At 45.5% G+C, this 24,497-nt stretch overlaps 1 protein-coding gene across 2 annotated transcripts in view; it reads right to left on the minus strand.

Moving 5' to 3' along the window:
• angpt2b (angiopoietin 2b) overlaps positions 1-24,497 on the minus strand; it is a 278,028-nt gene that overhangs the window by 123,555 nt on the left and 129,976 nt on the right. The window contains exons 3-5 of one of the 2 annotated variants that reach the window (XM_038801179.1): positions 16,914-17,069; positions 9,422-9,543; positions 1,665-1,897 (exon numbers count right to left, since the gene is read on the minus strand). In XM_038801179.1, coding sequence (XP_038657107.1) covers positions 1,665-1,897; positions 9,422-9,543; positions 16,914-17,069 — 511 coding nt within the window. Of the gene's footprint in view, positions 1-1,664; positions 1,901-9,421; positions 9,544-16,913; positions 17,070-24,497 lie in introns of those variants that run through there. The other variant, XM_038801180.1, reaches the window with a different exon arrangement.

A 24,497-nucleotide genomic window follows, 5' to 3' on the forward strand; every position in this document is an offset into this window, starting at 1 on the left:
TCCGCTATTGAGGTGATGGAAAATTGCGATTTTCCGTCAAATATCGCCCGCCGCAGTTTTAGCGTCGGAACCTATTCTCTGCCCAATCACGTTTTGCGATTTCGGCGTGAGCCAACGGAGGATCCCGCTCAAGGAGTTTGCAATGAGCAATAAATTGGCAGATGGAGTATAATGTGAAAAAATGTGAACTTGTACACTTTTCAAGAATAGAAAATCAGTATGTTACTTAAGGAGAGAGATTGCAGAACTCTGCAGTACAGAGGAGTCTGTGTGTCTTGGTACATGAATCACAAAAAGTTAGTATGCAGGTGCAGCAAGTGATGAGGAAGGCAAATGGGATGTTGTCAATTATTGCAAGGGGAATGGAATATAAAAGTAGGGAGATTTTGCTGCAGTTGTACAGGGCATTGGTTTACAGTGTACAGTTTTTATCTCCTTATTTAAGAAATCATACAATTGCATTAAAAGCAGTACAGAGAAGATTCATTTGACTCATCCCTGGGATGATGGTGTTGTTTTTGCAATGTTCTTTGGTTGGGCTGATATGAACAAAGAACATTAGAGTTTGATTTATGAACAAAGCTATTTATTACTAACACTACATTAACTAATAACTAAAATGTCTAAGATAAATACTGTTGGGAATAATTTATCACTAACTTACACCAAAATACAACCAAGGTACTTCTAACCATAACTGCTAACTACTGACAAAAACCTTCTGAAGCAAAGCATGCTGCATCCTGGGTCCTGGGACTCCATACTCACCCCACCTGCTGGTCGGATGGTAGAACTACAACAATAAAAAATAACTTAAAATACACATGCAGATCATAGAATTTACAGGGATGATGAACTACTCCTATTATATACAGATAATAGTCTACCTATCATTACAGTTTTATGAGAAATGTTGGGCAGGTTAGGTTGCATCCTTGAAGAATGAGAGGTGGTATTACTGAAATATAAGATTGTGAAGAGACTTGACCAGGTAAAAGGATGTTTCTTTCCCCTTATGGGAGAGAATAGAGCTAGGGGACACTATTGAAAAAGGAGAGGTCTCCCATTTCAGATGGAGATGAGGAGAACTGTTTTTCTCCCAGAGGTTCGTTGGTCTGTGGAATTCCATTTCCCAGATCGCAGCGGAGGCAAGCTTATTGAATATGTTTAAGGCTGAGTTAGATAGATTGAGTGACAAGGGAGTCAAGGGGTGGACAAGAAAGTAGAATTGAGGCCACAATAAGATCAGCCATGTGTTATCAAATGATGAAGCAGCTTGATGGGCTGAATGGCCTATTTCTACTCCTAATTCGTACGTCCATATGAAATGTGCTACATCCCCCATGTGTCTTTGTTGGCTCTTTGCCAGATTAACCTAAAAGTAACAGCATCCTCTCACACTCTCTCTCTGCAGCTGAAAGTCTCATTCAGTTTAGTGACCGGCTTTTGGAAAACGCTGAAGATCAGACATAGTTCTTCTCTTTATCTATATGGGGTCTTTGTTCTTTCTTTATAACCAATTGAAGGTATCAAGATTAGGGAATCAAAAATGCAGACAAAAGCACCTTATGTCACCCATGGTTCTGTCCTCTGGCACAACGACATACAACCATATTCAACGACCGGAGACCGGGATGAAATTTCAAAATGATCTTATCACTAACCGTTACCATGGGAGACCATATTCAGCAGGTTGTGAACAGTCTCCATTAGTGAAACCTGCTGGCTCTGTAGGATGCTGTTGTTCTGTGTGGCTACACTCAGTTGCTTCTCAAGCTCTCCGATAATTCCGCTTTGCTTCATCAACAGGTCCTGCATCTCCAATCTCTCTGCTTTTATTGACTGAAGCTCAATTTCATGTTTTCCTTCCATTTCCAGGACTTTCCGTTCCAGGAAGCTGAAAGGCAAAATAACTTCATGAAGAGTATCAATGTCTCTGCCGTTTATTAACTAATATTTAGAATATTAAGCACCCTGCTTTCTGTGAGGGGATGAATCCAGACTTAATAATGCATGCAAGGATTTGTACCATTCCTAAAAGTGTACAAAATTAGAAAACTTTGTCACTTTTAGCCATCAGTCATAGCCTTAGTTATAACTCAGGATGGTGCTCCTGGTGTGCTGGAGATTTGTAGAGAGATTAAACACTCCGATCTTCAGAAGATTTTGTTCTTTAGTGGTCAGAGCATTCTGCATCACATTCTATCATGAAATAAGGTGGTTAATCCCAATTTACTTTCTTTTTCCGTTTTATTCAGTGTAAGACTGGTTTCAATCACATTTCTCCACTTTACCCTATTGGGATTCCCTGTGCCATGTTCCATTTTATAACCCAAACTCTTGGGTGTGAGGATCAAGTGCTCGTAGCCAAGTCTTTCTGACAGTTTTACCTCTCTCTCCTTGGAATCATCAAGGGTGTGGGTGAAACTGAGGATTATAGGTGTAGAATCCCCACACAGAGTGAACACACAGAGAACAAAGGGCAGGATGGAAAAATGCTGGTTTATTGACATGCACGCTAACTCGCTCCACTGTAGGTCAGGGCTTTTATATTATGCCGGCTTCCCTTGTTAAAGGGGAAGTCCCTCCCCTTTATCGGGCAAATTCATACTCTGTGGAGGTCATGGGAAACAGGATGGTCCACTCCCTCCACGGGGGTTATAACAATTGACCTGAATACAAGCCTGTGTTTTGCATTGTGGATCAACCAAAATAAAAGTGTTGAAATAATTATTGTTCTGGGGGCAGATTTGTGAGACATGCCTCACAAGAATAAAAAGAGACCATAGGTTGAAGCTTCAATCCTGGATCGGGAACTCGGCACTTGGATCGTTTCTGGGTCCTGACCCTGCATCATCTTAGCATTATAATAATGATAATAATCTTTATTGTCACATGTAGGTTTACATTAACACTGCAATGAAGTTGCTGTGGAAAGCCCCTAGTTGCCACATTCCGGCGCCTGTTTGGGTACACAGAGGGAGAATTTAGAATGTCCAAATTACCTAACAGCACATCATTCGGGACATGTGGGAGGAAACCGGAGCACCAGGTGGAATCCCACGCAGGCACGGGGAGAACGTACAGACTCCGCACATACAGTGACCCAAGCTGAGAATCGAACCTGGGGCGCTAGTGCTTTGAAGCAACAGCGCTAACCACTGTATGACCATTATTGACATTACAAGATATTACAATGCCTGGGGTGGGTTTGAGGCCCAATTAGTGGTGCCGGGTGTAGCCATGAGGTGGGGCCTAAGAACTAGGGCCCTTTGAAAAGGCAAGTGGCACTCGCTGGCTTTGAAAGCAGACCAAGCAGGCCAGCAGCACGGTTCGATTCCCGTAACAGCCTTCCCGAACAGGCGCCGGAATGTGGCGACCAGGGGCTTTTCACAGTAACTTCATTTGAAGCCTACTTGTGACAATAAGCGATTTTCATTTCATGACTGTCTTGCCCATTCACTGATGTGATGTCAGAGCAGCAACCTTAAAGCACCAGCGCTGACATGGGCAAGTGTCCATGGATAGTACCAATGTTCTTGATGTCTCCCTTGAAGCTTTAACAAATGCAACAGCAGACGGGAGAGAAATGTTTTTCCCAGCATCTGAAAGAAGAAATGTGCCGAGAGACACAAAGAGGGAAGAGATAGAGGTGGGGACAGAGTCCATAATCTGAGACTGTCCAGGAGCATATGGGTCTAGCATAGAGAAAGATTCAATGAGCCAAGCTCTGCAAAGGTGAGTGGCAAGCAAAACACTGTGAAATCCTGCTGACTCGCCTGTATCTCTGCATAGCCCAGCATGCACATGAGCTGAGCAGTGTGAATATCCATTATTTTCACTAACGTTGTCAGATCAAGTGGCTAGTTGTATTAATGAGACACCAGCAACCCTTACGTTTGGTGTTCAAGTGAACTGGAACCACCACTGCAGAATGCAACACCTCAACTGAATGCCATGTTGGAATAGGTGAGGAAGAGCAGTCCCTTCATAGATCATTCTCTGCTCATCTTGCATAACTCTCAGGAAATGTCTCAGTCTGGTGGACTGCCACACTTGACCTCAGTCGGTGAGGTGGATATTGTGAGGGTGCCACTGCATCAGGCCACAGGTGATGGTGAGATAGGAGGCCACGAAATGTAGGAGCATTTGATAGCTCAATCTGCAGGTGTACGACATGGAGGAGAGTCCCGTTCAATCCATGCTGTGGGCATACAATTGCGTCATGTAAGTGGTTGGTTCTGCAGATACACCTGCTGAGGTGCTGAATCTTCATCAACTTTTTCTTGCGTTTCCAAAGGGTCGTCCATAGAATAGTGATGATTTGGAGATTCATGTCGCATTACATTCACCCCCCCCCCCCCCCCCCCCCCCCCCCCACCACCACCACCATCTGGCCTGGGCTTGCGAAATCCTACCAACTGTCCTGCCTTGAGACAATTCACACCTCTTTAACCTGGGATTACCCCTATCTCTGGATCTGTAAAGATTTGATTACCCGCAAATGCTGAAAAGTATCGTATTGCGCCTTTGACCTTATCTATACACATGTTTCTGGAACCTACCTTTGAGGAAGGAGCAGTGCTCCGAAACCTCGTGTTTGAAACAAACCTGTTGGACTTTAACCTTGATGTGGAGATGCCGGCGTTGGACTGGGGTGAGCACAGTAAGAAGTCTTACAACACCAGGTTAAAGTCCAACAGGTTTGATTCAAACACGAGCTTTCGGACCTGAGGAAGGAGCTGTTCTCCGAAAGCTCGTGTTTGAATCAAACATGTTGGACTTTAACCTGGTGTTGTAGGACTTTAACCTGGTGTTGTAAGACTTCTTACTGTGCATAGAACAGTGGGGAGAGATGTTCCTGACCTAGCACCATCATATCTTTCCTCCATGCCTTCCAAGAGCAGGTATGCTCATCGAAGCAAGATGAGAATGGGGAGCATATCTCAAGTTAGCAGGAGGAGAAGAGTGAGACAGCTGTGGGGAATTCCCTCAGGAGAACACAGGACCATCGCAGTCATGGTCTGCTGGGCAGAAATGGTAGCCCTCAAGTGTCACAAACAAGGAGGGTTTTTCTGGAGCATCAGAAACAGATGAGATCCCCAATGTCAGAGATATCTGAGGCATTGCAGGGCCATGGGCAGTCAATGGAGGAGCCCATGCACCGCATGTACTCCCAAATGTCTCAGGATTTTGAATATATGGGTTTCTCCATTGAGAGAGCTGACAATTAAGTAATTGAGAGCCAAATGCAGCACCAGTCTGAGTAGCTGCAGGAGCAGCACACTGACAAGCACAGAAAGAGTGATGCCCTCTGTGGCATTGATGTTCAGTATCGCTTGTAGGGTAAAGACATTTCGATGATATGTTTGCTTCATCCCAGCTGGGTGCCTCAGTCAGCATGCAAAAGCACATTCAAAGGACTAGAACGCTCAAATATGTTGAGGGGGGGGGTCACTCCTAAGCTGGCACCAGCATTATTCCTTATCATAGAATCACAGAATCATAGAATTTGCCGTGCAGAAGGAAGCCATTTGACCCATCTAGTCTGCACGGGACCTTGGAAAGAGCACCCTACCTAAGCCCACACCTCCACCCTATCCCCGTAATCCAGAAATCCCACCGAATGTTTTTGGACACAAAGGCAATTTAGATTGACCAATCCTAACCTCCACACCTTTGTGGTCCCTCCAATTCAGAAACTATTCATACCAGAAGGTTCTGTGAGAGAGGCTGCCTCCACAATGACGCAAGAGCAGCTCCATGAGGATGAGCCCCCATACGCACCTTTATGAAGAGGATGGAATGCAAAATAAGTGACCAGGTTGTTTCCATGTCCTTCTCAGCCACAGGGAAAACATCCCCTCAGAGTGGACAGGAACACAAGGTACCAGGACGTTAGTCGTACTTTACATGACAACTGGCTAATGCTTTCTCAGTTGGAGTTGGTTTGTTCATGAGCTTTATTATTATAATAATGCCCTCAATCAGTCTTGTGTCTTATTACTGATTGATGTCAAAAGGGACATAGGATTGATTTTTCAAGGCTCAGTGACACCTTCCCATTATCCCCCAGCTGAAAGTCAAGAGGGGCCTACCCAACAGTAAATCAGCAGCCTTACAGCCATTAAATGAACCATCATAAACTGGCAGCACTCAAATAATGGCAGCGCCACCAGGAACGATGACCATTGCTGGTATTGCACCCAGGGTTTGAGGAGGCGAGCTGTGCTCAATTAAGTCTTTGCCAGTGGTTGAGGGCCCACCACAGCCTTCTGGCACACCCTGGCAAGAAGGATGGAGGTAGGGTTTGAGAGGCCATGGGGAAGGTGGACAACCTGGGGTGGGGATAACACCTGCCTCTGTCACCTCGCTGCTGGTAAAATTGCAGTAGGGGCAGGGGTTTGTGGCAGGTAGGCAGGGGTATGTCCTCTGCTGGATTTCATGTGCTACCCGCCTTCAAATCCTCCGATGAAGAACAGCTTTAGGCCACGGAGTGAAGTGGGGGGGTGGGGTGCGGGGGGGGTGGGGGGGGGGGGGGGGGGTGGCAGGAGAGGCCTATGTTTGCTGTGGTGCTATGGTCTGTGTTGTGGGCGAATGGTAACGGTGGAGAGGCCAACTGTTTTTGGGTGTCAATGGTATTTTCCAGATTTCTGTGCTTGTCTTGCTGCGTGGTTTTTCTCTCTGATGGAAGGTGAGTTACAGAGTCATTGATCTTAATAGATGTGGGGTGTCCAAGTGAAAAACTGTTGAATTAGCATGGCCTTTGCAGCCACCAGCCTATTGATTGTGGTGAGGCCTGGATGGCATGGGCAGTGTTCCTTGAAAGCTTGGGTTTCATCTTAAGAGGCCTCTTCACTCTCCAACACCGAGGAAGAGTAGTGATTCATGGTCCTCTTCGCCATCTAGCTCCAAGACCTTGTATAGACATTGTGCACTGCATAGTAAATTACCACAGTACAAGGCACCCTAGGTGTATTTTACTAGCGGTCACTAGTGGATCAGTCAAGGCAACGGAAGCACATCTTCAATGCTGGTTTGTGTTCAGAGATGGCTTTGGTCGCAACACCTCCCCACCTCCATGTGTGTTTGTGCCGGGGGTCATCTCCTCGGAGGAGTCTGGATGTTGGTCCGAAGTGGTGTGGCAGGATGAAGTAATCATGATGACTGCCCAGTAAGTGAGCACAGACCTTCAAGATGTGCTTCTTGTGGTCACAGATCAGCTGCGCATTCAATGAGTAGGCACTTTTTCTGTTCAGGAATTTGGCGGGCTGATTTATCGGAGCCCAGCTGAGCATGTCGGTGCAGTTAACGAACCAGAGGGAATACTCCTCTGGTGGCAAAGCCCAATGGCCTCTGTGCCTGCACAGGCTCATCTATCTTAAAATAGACGTAATCTCCATCTTCAAAATAGAGCTTCCAAAGCCTCTCTGATGATCTGCTGATGACAAGATGTAACCGAGGCATACAACCGATTCTTGGAATAACCCAATATACATAAAAATACAGGACAACACTGAGGTTGCGGTAGCAGGTATGGGACTATCAGGAAGGCCATGAGGCATCAGGTTATTGTGGACCCAAGTTCAAATGTCCAACATCATCTGCCTGGACAGGTGCAGTGTTCCCCGGCATTCTGTCATTTGCAGGTCGCTTATTTGTGGGTGGTAAACCTGATATTTTCGGTAGCACCTTCATCCCCTTGTATTTCCTTCCTGCATGGTCCTGGCTGTCCCCTGACCAGGAGGACACATCTGCTGCAGCTCCTCCTTGCTACTCTGTTCAAAATAAGAATAACCTGCTCCCACTTCAACTCCCTCGCCTACCAACTCATTCATTCAGCAGGGCTTCCTCTATCACCCTGTTCTGTCCGAGTGATGCCTGCAGCATTTTGACTTCTCCCAGGAGTCCCACCGCCCACAAAACAACAGCTTCTCAGCACCAGCAATATGGCAACTCTGGACCACCGATTGAGCAACTGAACAGAATTCTCTGCTTTTTAAGTACATAGGCCAGTGCTCCGTTCAGCATTCACGGCTCCCCTTTGTGTTCGTGACAGGTTCACTCCTACAAGTCCCAGACACTGCGGCCATGTCTACCGATTGAACATTTCAAACTTCTCCTCTGAGGCCTGTAAATGAGCTCAACAGGCAGTCAATTGGAGGTCTGCAGTTTTCCAAGAACCACAATCCTCCCCACCTCCCCCTCCCCCTCTGGCACACACCCCCTCCTTTTAAAATCACCTTGTTTACTCGAGGCATTGGAATCCAGTGACATCTTCCTGGTAGGTGGTTTTCAATGACTGCCTCCATTCACACCCCTGAGCCTACCTCACAGGCATTAGAAAACCCAGCCCCTGCATCCCATTGAGTCCCTGAGAGGAGACAATGTCAATATAAAGTGAGGTGAACTTTGATTAGACTGCATGATAAGGGGCACAGCATACTTTGTATTTGTTTTATGGAGAGTTACAAGTGTGTTGTAAGGTGGTAAATGTTGGTGCATTTAGATAATGGCAAATCTTGGAAAAGAAAGGTTAAGCATTTTATCATGTTGTCCAAATGCAGTGAAAGACATCCCAACTGGTGTAACTCTTTGTCAAATGCACATGAAAACATAATTTAAACAAAGACAGTCTGAGAGGATCAGTTCTTCAGCACCAGAAAAGTAGTTTCATTTCAAGTAGACAGTACAATCAAGAAAGCCAGGCTGAAGCAACACTGAATTAACCAATTTATAATGTACTTATTTCAGAAAGTCAAGAGCACACACTTTAAACATGTCAGTAATCACCTTACTCCCACATTTGAAGCTGTAAATGGGACCCATGACAAAAACATTATGATTGTGAATGGGTCTTGTAGCTTGGAGATGAATCCACTATTTATATTCTTGAATTAAAATGGCCTAAAGCTGCTGTACCTGACAACATGGACTGCTCTGAATAGTTGTTGTCGACTGGACTGGAAAAGGGTTCTCAGGTGATCAGTCAGCCATGCAGCAGATTCTGCCAGAATTATGCAAGTTCTGTTGGAACCATATATAAACCACGATTTAGCTAGGAATATGGGAAGATTCACTCCCTCAAGCCTATTTCATCAGCTTCGTTTATCTGCCTTTAATCCGTATTCCTCAATCCCCTTACCAAGCAAAGAATGGTCGACCTCCGTTGAGAACGTTTCACCTAACCCAGCCTTTTGGGAGAGGAGATTTCAAATTTTCTCCGTGTGACAGAGTCGAGATACAAATACTCTTTCATTTTAATCCCGTGGCTTTTGGAATTATAGGTTGCACTGAGCTCAAGAGAATAAATCTCAGGGGCTCTTTATTTCTTTCTATTTCAAATGGAAATTGTTCACCTTGCCTCGCAGTTTGAGTCTTTCGTTGCTTCAGTGACAATGCCGGCAGCATTTATACCCACCTGTTTTTTTCATGGAGTTTGGTAATTTCCTGTGTCTGAACCATGATTTCTTTCTCCAGTTTGTTTGTTGAAAGTGAATTCTCCAGCAGCTGGATCTCAAGCCGTGATGTCTGATTCAGAACCTTAAAAATACACAAGTAATCATTGAGAATATAAAGGAAGGTTCTCATTTCAGCCTGGGCTCAGCACCTGCAAAGCATTGGGGGAGCTCCTGTATTCTAACCAAAAAAAAAGTGAAGCGAATGCTGTATACAGACAGGTGGCTTTGCTAATCCATGCTTTTTTTTAAATTTGCTGAGCTTCTACCACTCGAAAATGGACAGCAAACTCCTCATGAACAACTCAATGCAAAAGTGTCTTTGTTGTCATTTCAGAAGGCAAGTGCGAGACTTATTTCGAAGGAGACCGAGATTCATAAGGAGAAAGAGACACTCAAAGCAAATTTTAAACATTTTTGATATTTTTACCAGAGATTTGTTTACTTATGAGTTGTTTGATTCTACGCTTGTTATCCCATGATTTTGTAAGTGGGTAGGAAATTGTGGGCTAATAACTGCTCAAGTAGAAAGACCGAAGATAGTGCCCCAGATCTTTCCAGTTAACGGCACTGCTGGGTATAAGCTCGCAAAACCCAGTGGGTGAGTGAGAGGGTGACTGGTGATCACTTGGACAGTTGAGTCGGATGGGCAATCAAGTCAGGCTGGGGAGAGTTGAGTTGGGCGGGTTGGGGGGGGGATCGGTGGGGTAGTTGGGTCGGGTCAGGGGTAGTTGGGTTAGGTCTGGAGGATAGTAAGGATGAGTCAGGCTGGTCGAGGGGTAGTACAGTCAGGTCAGGGTGGTTAACTAGGGAAGAAGTCCTGACTCAGTTCAATTACACTAGTTAATCACTGCATTGGGCCAGGTATTAACCGGTGTAACATTTCCGCAGTAAGCATCCAGGTAAGTCCCATGTATCTGACCCAAGTCTCTAACACGGAGGGTCCCGGCAGCAGAAATCAGTCCATTGAAAGTTTGCAGACAATTTCAATGCATGTGCATGCACCAGAAATTCCTCAGGGTCCCAATGTGCAACAGCAACTTAAGTCCAGACTTCACTGCTGGGACATGGGATGATTCGGTCATTATTTCCAATTGTCAGTGACTTGCATCCTGTGTCAGATTTCTATCACACATTGTGAGACTTGTGGTAGCTGTAAAATGCAATCAAATTCCACCCCCACCCCCCCCCCCCCCCCCCCCCCCCCCCCCCCCCCCCCCACCCCCACCCCCCCCCGCCCCCGCCCCAAAAATAAATGGTTAGGTTTGGATCAGATCAGATGTAGAAAAAAACTTTTAAAAATCTCTAATCCAATTAGAACTTTTTCAGTTCTGGTTTAAATGGAGATGAAATAGAGAAGGCCTCCAACCAAATCCTATGAGGCAGTTTGGCTATTTAAATACTGTTATAATGTGGCAAGGAGCATCTCATTTAATACCCGTTAAAGATTTAACCAAGGAAGTCTTGTGGTGCAGTGTGTAAAATGTCTGCCTCTGAGCCAGAAGCTATGGGTTTGACTCCCACTCCAGAACTGGATGGCTACGGGAAGTGCATTCATAACACAGCCAAGCGGGTTGAGCATCAAACTGTAAAACCTTCTAACACATGCCAATGGCAGGCAGTAAGTGAGGGAGTCACTCCTGGTCTGCCACATGATGGAAAGAACATTGGCATCTCTGCCATCACCATCAATAGCTCCAGACTACAACATGCATGTAGAAATGCATGTTGCCACAGCAACTCAGACTCCCTCAGTGAAATGTAACATACCACCACTCCAGATTTAACCCTGGCTGGCTGGATATATTTACTTCAGTGTCGAAACAGCCACTAGAATTTATTTCACCTGGAAAACCGAGGGCAATGATCCTTCTGAGCCCTTAGTGCATCTTCTGGACCTATATTCACTGATCTATCCTTTAGCCTGACAGCTGAAGAGAGGCAAGAACTGCTTTGTGGAAAAGGATAGTCGGCTGGATTCTCCGCACCCCGATGGCAAAATCGCAGCCGGGGCGGAGAATCCGTTTTCCCGCTCGGCTTCAGGACCGGCGCTGGTTACCCGATTCTGCGGGCCCTGAAGAGCGGTGTACTCGGAGAGTGTGCCACCTAGCACCTATCTGGGGCCATTGTTGGAGGCCCGCCCTGCTGTTTTCCACCCTCGACCAGCCGAAGTCCCAATGGCGTAGATCTAATGTGGTCCTGCCGGCTGGGATACTAGCGTGGTGGCTGCAGACTCAGTCCGGGGCTGCCCTGGTCGTAGGCAGGCCGATCGGAGGGCAGGGAGTGCCTTATATGTGGCCAGGCAATGTTTGAGCAGGTGGTCAGGGTTGGCACCATGGCTGCGAGCTGATTTGGGGTGGCTGTATAAGTGCTGTTTAAACACTGCTCGACCTTGTTAGCTGAGGGGCTGGTGAGCGCTGTCCCAGCGAATCAGCTGGCGAGCCTTAATTTGAGGTGTGAAGCCTGTGGGGCCTAGTTAAGTGGACCAATTAACGCTTCCAAATTTAGGACGCAATTCTCAATCCGCGTTACGCTCAATCTCAGAAGAGCCCTCTCCTGGGCCTCCTGGCAGCCTCCATGCCTCGGGTGATTCACCCAACTCCCGCAAGATGTCGGAGTCAATGCTCCACCCAAAAGGGACAGGATCAAATGGTGCTCCCGGAAGTAGGTCTTTAACCTACTTATGATCTACTCACTTTGGATCTACCGGCTGTTTTGTTATGCTCTTGACGTAGCAAAAGCTGCTTCCTTGATGTGCACTCTGACAAAGGAAGGTTCAGACTTGGAGATAGCTTTAACACATTTATTAAACTGTTAACGATTCTCCTACTTGGATTCGACTCTCCTGTTAATCCTGCTATAGCTACTCAGACTAACGAACCAGTCTGCTACAATCCACGTGGTTGGTATGATGTGTTCAATCAACCCTGTGTACTCACTAAGTGTCTCCACTGGAAAGAAGAAGATCACGTGTGCTGTGTCCTTTTATATGGGTTGGTGTAATGCCCTTCTGTGATAGTGTCAGCTCTGTGTGTGTCTTGAATGCTCATTGGTTGTGTCCTATCTTACTGGCCTATTGGTTGAATGTCTGTGTGTCACGTCTCTGGTGCTCCCTCTTGTGTCTAGCTAGTCTACGTGTATTTACATTAACCCCTTGTGTATTTACAGTGTTGCATATCACCACACTAGCCTCCCTTGATTCTCCGGCTTCCCCAGCGAGGCTGCAGCCGGGTGCCGATCAGTGCTGGTCCACACAAACATGGACCAGACGGTCTCCCAGGCTTTTGGAGACCACTGAGTGGTCAGGGTCAGTGCAGGTGGCCTCCTACCTCTTCCTCTGGAATGGAATCACCTTAACAATGCACATATAGCACCTTAGCACTGCCACCCAAGGTGCCCGGGCAGCACTGCCAAGGGTCAGGGCCCAAGGGGGGGGGGGGGGGGGGGGCATGCTCATGAAAGGAGTGCAGAGGGGGTGTTTGAAGAATGATGGTGTGCCGGGCAGTTAAATCGAGGTATCTGGGTGGTTGGGAGGCTGACATTTGGGAATCCTAGAAGGGAAGGGGTGTTTTAAGTGGGAGTAGAGGGGGCCTGAAAAGCCCCCCCCCCCCCCCCCCCCCCGAGACCACATAGCAGAGTGTTCATTTGGGGGATGTGGGGTAGTGCCCATGTGTGTGTGGGGGGGGGGGGGGGGGGTGACATTGCCCACGTGTGGGGGGACCCACAAGCTCATTTTTAAAATGGTGGCCCGGTCTCAGAGTTCAGCTCCTCAGTACTAAAATAAATTCCAAATGTGGGCTAAATCGGTGAGAAACTGATTTAGTTACTGGGGAGGCAGTGGCATAGTGGTATTGTCACTGAACTAGTAATCCAGAGACCCAGAGTAATGTTCTGGGGTCCCAATTCTGAACCCCACCATGACAGATAATGAAATTGGAAATTAATAAAAATCCGGAAATCAAAGTCGATTTATGACCATGAAACCACTGCTGATTGTCATAAAAACACATCTGGTTCACTAATGTCCTTCAGGGAAGGAAATCTGCCATTCTTAACCGGCCTGGCCTACATGCGACTCCAGACCCACACAGCGATGCACTTGACTCTTAACTGCTTCCCCACTAAACTAGCCTTGCAAGCCACTCAGTCCAAGGGCAATTAGGGATGAACAACAAATGCTGGTCAGTGACGCCCACATCCCAAGAACAAATTTAAAAAAACTCCCCAGAGTCCAACAAAAGTGACTAAGTGCCATTTAATAGCGATGGGGAACTCGCCGGCAGAGCAAATGGGAAACTCCCTGAAATACCTGCCACAAATGAACTTAGACATTTTTTGGTGTGATTCACACTCTTGGGGCGCGTTCCTCCGGCCACACTGCACTGGAAAAACAGCTTGCCATGGCACAGCGTGGCGGGTGAAAGCCGGGAGCCCCCACTCCCAGAATCTACCCAATTAGCGATTCGACACAATCTCGCGAGACGTTGAAAGGGGAATCCTGCCCACAATGGGGGGTGGGGGAGGTATCTCTTATTAGAAAATCTGTATATTAGAGCGAGGCAGTAAGCCTTACTGCCTCAGGGTCCTCGGATGAGCGCTGTTTGGTACTGGTCCCCACAAATGGCGAACAGATGGAATTGCACTCGTGAGGGACTCCAAAGAGGTTGAAGGCCCCCAGTTGCATGCCCTTCGGGCAGGGTGGTGCCCTGGCACTGCTGTTGCCACCTGGGTACCATGGCAGTGCCACCTGGGTGCCAGCCAGACACTGCCAAGGTGCCAATGAACTCCCCACTGTAAAAAACGGGGCTATGTGGAGCCTCAATTGCGCATTCACCGTTCAGGCCCCTTATTCATAATGAGTCGCATTGAATAGCCGCATGTTTATCGGCACAGCGAGTGTTGGGAAACATGTGGCTAAACACGCTCGCTCGGGGACTTTGTTCCTATTTCGGAAGATCGCGCCCTTAGAAGTGTTTCCAGAGAATCACGCCCTAAGTATGGGCTAAACCGGTGGGAAACTCCCGAGGGTCGATAAAAGTGACTAAGGGCGGGATTCTTCGACCGGATATTCCCACTAGAGGGAATATCTCTGCGGCTGGTTTAGCAGACTGGGCTAAATCGCTGGATTTTAAAGCAGACCAAGGCAGGCCAGCTGCATTGTTCAATTCCCATACCAGCCTCCCCGAACAGGTGCCAGAATGTGGTGACTAGGGGCTTTTCACAGTAACTTCATTGAAGCCTACGTGTGACAATAAGCGATTTTCATTTCATTTTCATAGAGGTCAATGGACCTTTACATGGGCCCCATCCTGTCCCTGGCGATCTTGCGGCGCATGTGGCTGAAGAATCCAGGCTTAAGTGTCATTGGATAGCAGAGCCAACGGGAAAGTCCCTGAAAAATCCACCACAAATGAACTTCAAAATTTGTCCATTGAAATCCGCCATTTGTATTTCCCCTCCGAGAAGACCCACTTCTGACAATGTCGGGGTCAGTAGCTGCTTCCATTATTTGTGATGGAGAACTCTGCAATGTCTGTTTTCCATTTTCACAATTGCTGTGGCTTGATTGCCATTTTTCCCACCTACTTTTGTGTTAGAAAGTCTTATTTGTAATTTAAAGACTTGCATTTATATTGCACATTTAACATCCTGAAAACATTCGAGCCAATGGATAACAATGCAGTTGATGACATTTTGTAGTCAAATATACAACAATTAAATTGTGCACAGTTAGGTCCTATAAGAAGCAACACGACCAATACCATGGTAATTTGTTTTGCTGGTGCTTATTGAGGGATAAATTCAGCTGGAACTCAAAAAATACTCTTCTTAACCTCTTCAAATAACACTATCGGGTTTTTATTGTTCATCTGGGAGATAAGTCCAAGTGTCGGTTTAATTTCTCAATCAAAAGACAGTACGTTCAACAATGCAGCATTGCTTCAGCACAGAAGCTTCAGCCCTAGATTAGCTGCTCAAGTCCCGGTGGTGTTTCTTGAACCCATATACTTCTGATTTAGAGATAAATCTTCTACTACTGGGCTACGCTTTCGATTTTAGTCTCATTTAGCTCCTGAGCCTTCTCTCACTCCTCTTACCATGACTGACCCTACCCTGATATGCAACAAGGCTATTCCATCTCTCCCGGCCTTCACTCTGTTTATCTTCTCTGTTTATCGTTGGCCTTTTCTGATGTCCCGCTTCTCTTTCAACCACTCCAACACACCTCAAATCCACCACGGATCTTGGCCCTTCTCTTGTTCTCTCCTCCTCCTTCGGCTCCTTGGCCTTTTCCTCCTGCTCCCGACACTAGCACGCTCCCCTGCAGCTGTTGCGTTTGACTCCCTCACCCCTCCTCCCCAACCTATTAGCCATCCCCACCTGGTTCCCCTTTCGCTTCCAGTCTTTCTCTGATGATCGGGCTCATTTTCAACTAAGGCTTGCATTCGGTCTGCACAACAGTTTGAAATATTTATCTTGTTTTCCAATATCACGTCAACCAACACATTTAAATGTTAGTTCATCTAACATGTATAAAGATGAGACTGTGCTCCGTAAATTCCTTGATTGTAAACACATGTAATTCGGGCCCATTTTCCTGAGGCAATGCTCGAGGATGTCCCTGAGTAATGACTCATTTACGATTATGAGTATTCACAAAAAAGGATTCTGTGGCAGTTTCAAACTGTTAATCCTAAGGTTCTTAAATATACACCAAGCTCATAAAATTAAACACAGAAAATCCATGAATCTAACTGAGGCTTATAATTAGCTGGGACTTTGCGATGTAGAAAATAAATGGGAGCTTCCTGGGAAAAGAAGCAAAGGGCAGTCAGACGTGCAATACTCAGCAAATAAATGATGATGCAAAGAAAGTAAATGTTTACCTTAAAGAACAAAGAACAAAGAAAATTACAGCACAGCAACAGGCTCTTCGGACCTCCCAGCCTGCGCCGATCCAGATCCTTTATCTAAACCTGTCGCCTATTTTCCAAGGATCTACTTCCCTCTGTTCCCCGCCCCGCCCGTTAAGTGTGTTTCACAGAGAAGAAATTGTGGCCTTTGCTAGAAGAAACAGTGAATGAATAGTCTTCTGTTTAGAAAATTAACAGTAGTCAGAATGTGCAATGGCTGTCAGGAATATGCTATAGCGTGAGCTCCAATACAGCTTTGTGAATCGGATCTGGATCGTGGGCATTTGTACTTAAGGCTCTGGTTGGGAAGCTTCAGTGACAACAGCTGCGATCAAGGGCAGAAGATATATCCAAAATGGACCAATCATGAATAAATCCAACCTGGTCCATTCCAGATGAGGGAACAATGCCTATTCTCCAAATTCAAATAAATTTTAAAAACTATTTTACAGTTTGCCATTAAATTCATTTAGAACCACAGATTATCAAGAGACAGTGACTGTTTTTTTTTCACTGCCACTTGGTTAAGTGAAAGGATTACCTGCGTTTCCACATCAGTGAGTTTACGAGTTTGTTCTGCAGTTTGAGTCAAGAGATTAGTTCCTATTTCCAACATGGCTGCTGTCTGGTTCTGTGCCGCATTCCTCTGGATCTCCACCATCTCAGTCTTCACGCTGTCCTGAATATAGTTTTCAAGCTGCAATGAAATGGTAGAAACTACTTTATATAAGCTAAGTGAAGATTTAGGACAGTAGAAAAATACACCTGGCTTTCAAGTTGTGATGTGGCAGAAAAAGAGGCATGTTTGAAACGTTTAATGGGTCGATTGGGGCTGAACAGATAGTCTACAACACTACCAATTTGCTTTTATATAGCACCTTTAAGGCAGTAGGATATTCCCAAGTGTTTCACTGGGGTACTCTCCGTCAGATTTTGTCACTGAAACACATAAGGCAAATGTTTGTTCAATGAGATAGGTGGCAGGGTGTCACAATGGTTCGCCCTGCTGCCTCAGAGCTCCAGGGACTCAGGTTTGATTCCGACCTTGGCCGACTGTGTGGAGCTTCCACTTTCTCCATGTGTCTGTGTGGGTTTCCTCCAGCTGCTCCAGTTTCCACCCACAATCCAAAGATGTGCAGGTTAGGTGGATCGGCCTTGCTAAATTGCTTCTTAGTGCCTAAAAGGTTAGTTGTGATGACTGGGTTATGGGGATAGGGTGGGGGAGTGGGCCTAGATGGGGCGCTCTTTTGGAGGGTCGGTGCAGATGTGATGGGCTAAATGGCCTCTTTATGCACTATAGAGATTCTACAATAATGTAGTAAGCTAAAGAAAGTTGAGGAAGGGGGATACAGATATTTAAGGAGGGAATTCCAGAGCTTCAAGATTTTGCTGCTGGAGCTTATGGAACAAGTCAGATCAGGAATATTCAAAAGGCCTGAAGTGGAGGAGGATGGATGCCTTGGAATGTAGTAGGACTGGGAGGGCTTTCTTCTTTAGAGTAAGAGAAAGGGTCACCAGAAACCCTTTTGAGGAGGGAATTTCACCTTTGGCCTCGTTGAAAGAGGCAGTATTGATATCCAAGCTCTTCTGAAACAGGAATATCCGCACCAAGGTCTCTTACAAAGATCTGAGGAGTAAATTTCCACAGGGACAGAATTCTACCAATCACTCAATGTACATTCTGCAGAAGAACTGTTGAAATCCCAGAAATAGGCATAAATTATGTATTCTAACATTTTTCAGTATTTCTACAGATTAGGCATCAAAGCTACAATGGGTCACTTGGTGAAATGATGTAAAAATTCATCCCCTAACTCTCAAATGTTTTCACAATCTCCCTCCACAATGGCAGCTTACATTGCTTCTTTGGGATTTCTTCTTCAGGTCTTCTACTGAATTTATAGCGGGAGACTGGGCAATTCCCACAGGAAATTCCTTCCCAGTAGTGTGTAGATTATTTCTATTTCTTGGGCCATTGGTTATGATTTTAATTTGAACATTTTGGTTGAAGACAGTGAGTGCCCATTTTATTTTATATTTCAGGCTGAATAATCAAATGTCTAATTCAAATTATTTTACTGAGCATTTTCCATTTTTAAAAATCATAACAATGATAATTTGCTAAGCTATTGCTTGTCTTCCAGCCAAGGTGACAACATCTCCATGGTGGCACTGCAAATATTGTCAATACAAGAGAAGCAAATGAAACCACTGATGAGAATGAGAACACAAATCAGTGGGGCAGCAAATAAATCCGCATCTGTCCCTTGAGAAACCTGTTAACATTCATAGCACTTGAGAGCTTGTTTCGGACAACATTCAGTGTATCTCACGAAAAGAAGAAAATAAGAATCACACCCAATGCAGAACAAGCTTGCCAGTTCTCCACAATGTCTGTTTTGTGCTTTAGACGTACACCAATTTCACCCCCTCAATTTGCTTCAGAATCAGTCAGATTTTAGTGGCGGTTTTGAAGTGATGTCATGTCGGAATTGCTTTGATATTTTTGTGAAGCAAAATCGATAGCTATTAATAAAACTTCACAGATTCATTTCTGTTCATAACACTGGCAAAAATATGAAGGAATTCAAAACATTATTGAAAATTCCTTGTGTGGAAAACTAGGCGTCTGCTGTCCTTCAATCTGCGCAGCTAGCATTTAGTTGGTAATGGGCAGTGGCCTCAAAACAGATCCTTGTGGTACACCACTAGTAACTGAATGCCAGGCTGAACATTTCCCATCAACCACCCTTTGTCTTCTTACAGCGAGCCAATTTCTGATCCAAACTGCTAAATCACCCTGAATCCCATGCCTCCGTATTTTCTGCAATAGCCGACCATGGGGAACCTTTTCAAACGCTTTACTGACATCCATATACACCACATCAACTGCTTTACCCTCATCCACCTGTTTGGTCACCTTCTCAAAGAACTCAAGAAGGTTTGCGAGGCACGACCTACCCTTCACAAAACCGTGTTGACTATCGCTAATCAAATTATTCCAGATGATTATAAATCCTATCTCTTATAAACCTTTCCAAGACTTTGCCCACAACAGAAGTAAGGCTCACTGGTCTATAGTTACCGGGGTTATCTCTACTCCCCTTCTTGAACAATGGGACAACATTTGCTATCCTCCAGTCTTCTGGCAGTATTCCTGTAGACAATGATGACCTAAAGATCAAAGCCAAAGGCTCAGCAATCTCTTCCCTAGCTTCCCAGAGAATCCTAGGATAAATCCCATGTGGCCCAGGGGACTTATCTATTTTCACACTTTCCAGAATTGCTGACACCTCCTCCTTATGAACCTCAAGCCCTTCTAGTCTAGTAGCCTGTATCTCAGCATACTCCTCGACAATATTGTCTTTTTCCTGTATGAATATTGACGAAAAATATTCATTTAGCACCTCTGGGGCTGTTTAGCACAGGGCTAAATCGCTGGCTTTGAAGGTAGACCAAGGCAGGCCAGCAGCACGATTCGATTCCCGTAACAGCCTCCCCGAACAGGCGCCGGAATGTGGCGACTAGGGGCTTTTCACAGTAACTTCATTTGAAGCCTACTCGTGACAATAAGCGATTTTCATTTTTGTTTCATTTCCTATCTCCTCGGAATCTACGCACAACTTTTCACTACTGTCGTTGACTGGACCTACACTTACACTAGTCATTTTTTTATTCCTGACATATCTATAGAAAGCTTTAGGGTTATCCTTGTTCCTACCTGCCAAAGACTTTTCATGTCCCCTCCTGGCTCTTCTTAGCTCTCTCTTTAGGTCCTTCCTATCTAACTTGCAACTCTCGAGCACCCTAACTGAACCTTCACGTCTCATCTTTACATAAGCATCCTTCTTCCTCTTGACAAGTGATTCAACTACTTTGGTAAACCATGGTTCCCTCGCTCGACCACTTCCTCCCTGCCTGACAGGTACATACTTATCAAGGACACGCAGTAGCTGTTCCTTGAACAAACTCCACATTTCAATTGTGCCCATCCCTTGCAGTTTCCCTCCCCATCCTATGCATCCTAAGTCTTGCCTCATCGCATCATAATTGCCTTTCCCCCAGCTATAACTCTTGCCCTGTGGTATATACCTATCCTTTCCATCGCTAAAGTAAACGTAACCGAATTGTGGTCACTATCACCAAAGTGCTCACCTACCTCAAAATCTAACACCTGTCCTGGTTCATTACCCAGTACCAAATCCAATGTGGCCTCGCCTCTCGTTGGCCTATCTACATACTGTGTCAGGAAACCCTCCTGCACACATTGGACAAAAACGGGCCCATCTAAAGTACTTCAACTATAGCGTTTCCAGTCAATATTTGGAAAGTTAAAGCCCCATAACAACTACCCTGTTGCTTTCGCTCCTATCCAGAATCATCTTTGCAATTCTTTCCTCTACATCTCTGGAACTTTTCGGAGGCCTATAGAAAACTCCCAACAGGGTGACCTCTCCTTTCCTGTTTCTAACCTCAACCCATACTACGTCAGTAGACGAGTCCTCATTCTGTGCTGTATTTTTCTATGTTCTATGTTCTAAACATCCTTTCTGCCACCGTAATACTGTCCTTGACTAACAATGCCACCCCTCCCACTCTTTTGCCACCTTCTCTGAGCTCACTGAAATATCCAAACCCCGGAACCTGCAACAACCATTCCTGTCCCTAGTCTATCTATGTCTCTGAAATGGCCACAACATCGAAGTCCCAGGTACCAACCCATGCCGCAGGTTCACCCACCTTACTCCGGATGCTCCTGGCATTGAAGTAAACACACTTTAAACCACCTTCCTGCTGCCGGTACACTCCTGCTTAAATACTTCTTAAATGTTACGAAGGTCTCTACCTCCACCACCCTTTCAGGCAGTGAGTTCCAGCCTCCCATCACCCTCTGGGTAAAAATGTTTTTCCTCACATTTCCTCCAAACCTCTTGCCTTTTACCTTAAATCTATGCCTCCTGGTCATTGATCCCTCCACCAAGGGGAAAGGTTTCTTCCCCCCGACTCTATCTGTTCCCATCATAATTTTATACATCTCCGTCATGTCCCCCCTAAGTCTTCTATGCTCCAAAGAAAAATCATGGATGACATGGTAGCACAATGGTTAGTACTGTGGCTTCACAGCGCCGTGGCCCCAGGTTCGATTCCCACTGTCTGTGCGGAGTCTGCACATTCTCCCCTTGACTGCGTGGTTTTCCTCCGGACACTCCGGTTTCCTCCCACAAGTTCTGAGAGATGTGCTTGTTCGGCGAATTGGACATTCTGAATTCTCCCTCAGTTTAATAATAATCGCTTATTGTCACAAGTAGGCTTCAATGAAGTTACTGTGAAAACCCCCAAGTCGCCACATTCCGGTGCCTGTTCGGGGAGGCTGGAACAGCAATTGAACCCGCGTTGCCGGTCTTGTTCTGCATTACAAGCCAGTTGTCCGAGCCCACTGTGCTAAACCACCCCACTCGAACAGGCGTTGGAGTGTGGCGACTCGGGGATTTTCGCAGTAACTTCAACGCAGTGTTAATGCAAGCCTACTTGTGACAATAATAAAGATTATTATCAAACAACCTCAGTCTATCCAATCTCTCTTCATAGCTAAAACTCTCCAGCCCAAACAGCAGCTTATAATAATAATCGCTTATTGTCACAAGTAGGCTTCAACAAAGTTACTGTGAAAGCACCTAGTCGCCACATTCCGCCGTCTGTTCGGGGAGGTCGGTACGGGAATTGAACCGTGCTGCTGGCGCTGTTCTGCATTACAAGCCGGTTGTTTAGTCCACAGGGCTAAATCAGCCCCACAAATCTCCTGTGTATCCTTTCCAATGCTATCACATCCCTCCCATAATATGGATCCCAGAATTACTCACAGTACTCTAGCTCTGGCTTAACTAATGTTTTATACAGTTCCAGCATAACCTCCCTGTGCTTTAACTCTATGTCTCGGCTAATAAAGGCACGTATACCATACGCCTTTTAACCACTGTATGTACCTGCCCTGCTACCATAAGGGACCAGTGCATATGAAGCCCAAGATCTCTCTGATCCTTGGTGCTTCCCAGGGTCCTGTCCTTTCCTTGCCTTGTTTGTCCTGACCAGGTGCATCACCTCACACTTAACTGGGATTGAATTCCATTTGCCACTGGTCAGACCATTTGACCATCCCGGCTATATCCTGCTGGAATCTAAGGCTATCCTCTTCACTATTTACCACCCCATCAGTTTTCGTATCATCCTCAACATATTGTGCAGAGTAAAGGGCATCCGAAAATTAATAAATATCAGAAATAATGCAAGAAAAGGCAGATAACATATTAGCCAGTTAAAGAGATCTCTGGTTAACATATAACTGTAGACTTGGCAAGGCTCAGTAATAAATATTGGGTCTGTTTGTCAGACTGGCGAACTGAAGAGTCCCTGTTGTGTTCTTCATATCCCATAGTTTGCAAAGTTTGCTCTTTCACCATTTTCACAGCGTATAATCTATACAACTGCAGCACCATGTCATTACCACATTGAGTATCTTATTTATGCCCCTGATGTTGTTGCTGCAGAAAACCTACGTGTTTGATACACATCTTGATTATTTTATAGTTTGCAGGTACCAGTTGCATAAAATCGACTGAAATGGTAGGAGTATGGCGGTGCCAGAGTGGCACAAAGCCATTTACCATGGCTTTCAGTTTCGGAAGCTGGAACTGAATCAAATCCCTGAAAATGGGATGAAAGTTTCTCTGAGTTCAGGCACTCCCAATGTAGCTGAAAGATTCTTCCAGATGTGGCCCATGGTGCATAGATCATTCCAAGATTCAATGCTAATTGGTCCTCTCACTCAAAGAAACCCTGAGGACCACTCGTGGGGAAAATAATGATGCAGTAGACTCCATTCTTTTCTGATTTCTGTGAAGGAATGTTTCTGAGTACTAATGGAGTCGTTCCCTGTGTTTGAACTGTCTAATGTTGCAACATACTGAATGGGCTGTGGGGACTGGGCTCAAAGTCTAAGAGAAAATTGATCCTCCGCTTAAAGAGGATTAAAAAATTGTCAGGACGTGTAAATATAGAGAAGCTTCACAAACAGGCTAATGAACCAACTTGTAAGAGTCCGAAGTGAATCAGGCAGCATAGTATATGTTACAGTATAGCATTATTCAAACCTCTGCCTCTTGTCGCTGAATAGGGACAGGTAGCAAGGGGGCTGCAGAAGGATTTGGACAAGCTAGGAGAGTGGGCAATGAAGTTGCAAATGAAATACAATGTGGAAAATTGTGAGGTTATGCACTTTGGAAGGAGGAATTTGGGCATAGACTATTTTCTAAATGGGGATATGCTTAGGAAATCAGAAGCACAAAGCGACTTGGGAGCCCCTGTTCACGATTCTCTTAATGTTAATGTGCAGGTTCAGTCGGCAGTTAAGAAGGCAAATTCAATGTTAGCATTCATGTCAAGAGGGCTAGAATACAAGACCAGGGATGTACTTCTGACACTGTACAAGGCTCTGGTCAGACCCCATTTGGAGTATTGTGAGCAGTTTTGGGCCCCGTATCTAAGGAAGGATGGGCTGGCCTTGGAAAGGGTCCAGAGGAGGTTCACAAGAATGATCCCTGGAATGAAGAACTTGTCGTATGAGGAATGGTTGAGGACTCTGGGTCTGTACTCGTTGGAGTTTAGAAGGGTGAGAGGGAATCTTATTGAAACTTACAGGATACTGCGAGGCCTGGATTTGTTTCTGAGTTCTATCCCTCCGTCAGTTCCATGTGATCCATCTCTAAAAGACCTCTCCTCTTTCTCCATCTTATGAACTCCATTTCTAAAGGAAAGCTGTCAAACAGTATTGATTGTAAGCCAAATATACGGGAAGTGGCATGTTGGGCAGCATGCATGGAACGAGAAACAAATATAGCCTTTCATTAGTTCATGAAAGACTGTCAACCTGAAATGTTAGCATTATGTTTCTCTCTCCATAGATGACACCTGGTTTGTTGACTATTTCCAGCAATTTCTGTTTTTATTTCAGAATTCCAGCATCTGTACTATTCTGCGTTTCTGCTATAAGCGCACTGACTTCCACAGTTACTTCTTTACACCTCCTTTCAACACTCTGCTTCCTGAAGACACTATTCCATTCCTCCAG

The sequence above is a fragment of the Scyliorhinus canicula genome, chromosome 1 (genome assembly GCF_902713615.1).
Source record: "Scyliorhinus canicula chromosome 1, sScyCan1.1, whole genome shotgun sequence".
NCBI lineage: Eukaryota > Metazoa > Chordata > Chondrichthyes > Carcharhiniformes > Scyliorhinidae > Scyliorhinus > Scyliorhinus canicula.